Consider the following 2,659-nt stretch of genomic DNA (forward strand, 5'->3'; position numbering starts at 1 on the left):
CAACACAAAATCCATCGTTACCTGCTCTTGCAACCACTATCATTGATCATTTCTTGCTCTTGATCTGCAATGGCTTCTATGATAACCAGCCAACCTCACTTTGTTTTGATACCACTCATGGCACAAGGCCACATGATACCCATGATAGACATGGCTAGGCACTTTGCAGAGCGTGGCGTGATTGTCAGCTTGGTCACTACCCCCTACAATGCCTCCAGATTCGAAACAGCCATTCATCGAGCAACAAAATCTAGCCTCCCGATTCTGCTTGTTCAACTGGAATTTCCATGCCAACAAGTGGGACTTCCTGCTGGGTACGAGAATCTTGACATCCTCCCATCACCAGACCTACTGACCAAGTTCTATGAAGGTCTGAACATGCTACAACAACCTTTAGAAAAGCACCTCCAAAATCAAAGGCACCCTCCAACTTGCATCATATCTGACAAGTGCCTCTCTTGGACATCCGAAACAGCTCAAAAGTTTAATATCCCAAGGCTTGTTTTCCACGGGATGGGTTGTTTCTCGCTTCTAAGCTCCCATAATATCAAATTTTACAATGCTCATCGTTCTATCAGTTCCGACTCGGAACCCTTTGTGATCCCAGGATTGCCCCAAAGAATTGAGATAACAAGAGCCCAGCTTCCAGGTTCATTATTTGCAATACTGCCCGGTATGGATGATGTCCGAGACAAGATGCAAGAGGCCGAGTCAACAGCTTATGGGGTTGTTGTGAATACTTTCAATGAATTGGAGCAGCGGATCATTGAGGAGTATGGGAAGGCCATCAAGAAGAAGGTGTGGTGCGTTGGTCCAGTTTCTTTATATAACAAAGAGAATTTGGACAAGTTCGAGAGAGGTGACAAACCCTTAATTAACGAGCAACAATGCTTGGGATGGCTTAACTCGATGGAACCAAGCTCTGTTATTTATGCCTGTTTGGGCAGTTTATGCCACTTGGTTCCCTCACAAATAATCGAGCTTGGGTTAGGTCTTGAGGCATCAAAACAACCATTTATTTGGGTGATTAAAACAGGCGAGAGATATCTAGAGTTGGAGGAGTGGCTGGAGAAGGAAAGATTTGAGGAAAGGAACAAAGGAAGGGGACTCCTGATCAAGGGATGGGCTCCCCAAGATTTCATTCTGTCTCATCCGGCAATCGGAGGTTTCATTACCCACTGCGGTTGGAACTCAACGATAGAAAGTGTGTGCCATGGAGTGCCAATGATCACTTGGCCTCTCTTTTCGGAGCAGTTCTTGAATGAAAAACTGGTGGTAGAAATTCTGAGGATTGGGATTCCAGTAGGGGTGGAGATCCCTGTCAGATGGGGGGAAGAAGAGAAAGTTGGGGTTTCGGTGAAGAAAGAAAAAGTGGAGAAGGCAATAGCGTTGTTGATGGATGGGGGAGATGAAGGCGCAAGGAGAAGAAAGAAAGCAAGAGAGCTTGGAGAGATGGCAAGAAGGGCAGTGGAAAAAGGAGGATCCTCTCAATTGAACATGTCATCCCTTATCGAAGATATAGCCAAATTACCATCCGTTCAAGACAAGGAGTAGTATGTACATACGGTACTCCCTTGTAATAAAAAGGCAAATCATATATAGGATGTTATGTATTTAATTTGCCAATCAACAAGCGTAAGTTATAAAGTTCTGGTCTTGTAGAGTAGATTATAATTAATTGTCATGAGATTATTATGTAGGGAGATCGATGGAATAAAAGAATGATCACTAGGGTTTTTTTTTATTGTTTTCAATTTGTCATGTATGTTTGAAATGAATAAATAAATATATATATATATATATATATATATATGTACATTAATGACTGCTTAGATGAAACAATATTGTTAACAATATTTTTTTTTTTTTACGTGAAGTTATGAATACGTGGAAAGATGAGTGGTTTGGAATAAATAAGGATCGATATTTAGACAAGATATGCAGCTAGCGGACCTGTGGCATATCGAACCATCCGAACGCAAACTACAAGGCCACGACAACCACCAAGTGGCACGACCACGCACGACCACCCACTTACACCATCCAGTCACGGCCTTTCACCACCACTACCCACCCTCCATAAACCACCATAACGCCTCTCTTTTCCACACTCAAAACAGAGCACTGCTCTCCCATAACTCACCTTAGCCGCTGCCCCACGTCGGAGCCACCCTGGTGAGCCTCTACTACTTAGACCTGCCTTGTGAGCCTCACTCACCAACCCGAGTAGCTCCACCGTGAAGAGCTCCCGCCAACCATTGTTGTTGTCCAGTTGAGCATCACCGCGGGATTCGAAGGCAACCATTGGCAGCAACTCCAGATCGTGGGAGATCGTCGGATTACAGCCCCCACCGCTCTATCGTACTCCGCCCCTCACTACGGTTGCACAACCTAAGCCAACCCTCGGTTTCTCCCTCTATCTCGGTACAAATTGTCATCCCTCCCTCTCTCTCTCTCTCTACGTTAGTTACACCTCAGTAAGTGTATTTCATCTGGAATTTATTTCCTAGTTTTTTTAGTTTACGCACATATATGTTACTATAATTACAAAGACTGCCCTTAAGAAATAAAATAAAATAACCCACTTTGCCGTGTAGCCATCTGAACCTTTTAGGTGTATTGATCAAGATGACTCTAACCTCTTTAGATGGGGTTGAAT

General features: G+C 43.8%; 1 protein-coding gene across 1 annotated transcript; it reads left to right on the plus strand.

Moving 5' to 3' along the window:
- On the plus strand, nt 1–1,705 carry LOC108995239 (UDP-glycosyltransferase 73D1-like). Its single transcript, XM_018970763.2, has one exon. It carries the CDS (start codon nt 70–72, stop codon nt 1,552–1,554), a length of 1,485 nt encoding a protein of 494 aa, XP_018826308.2. The 5' UTR covers nt 1–69; the 3' UTR covers nt 1,555–1,705.
- Nucleotides 1,706–2,659: the final 954 nt, after the last annotated feature.

The sequence above is a fragment of the Juglans regia genome, chromosome 3 (genome assembly GCF_001411555.2).
Source record: "Juglans regia cultivar Chandler chromosome 3, Walnut 2.0, whole genome shotgun sequence".
NCBI classification, from domain to species: domain Eukaryota; kingdom Viridiplantae; phylum Streptophyta; class Magnoliopsida; order Fagales; family Juglandaceae; genus Juglans; species Juglans regia.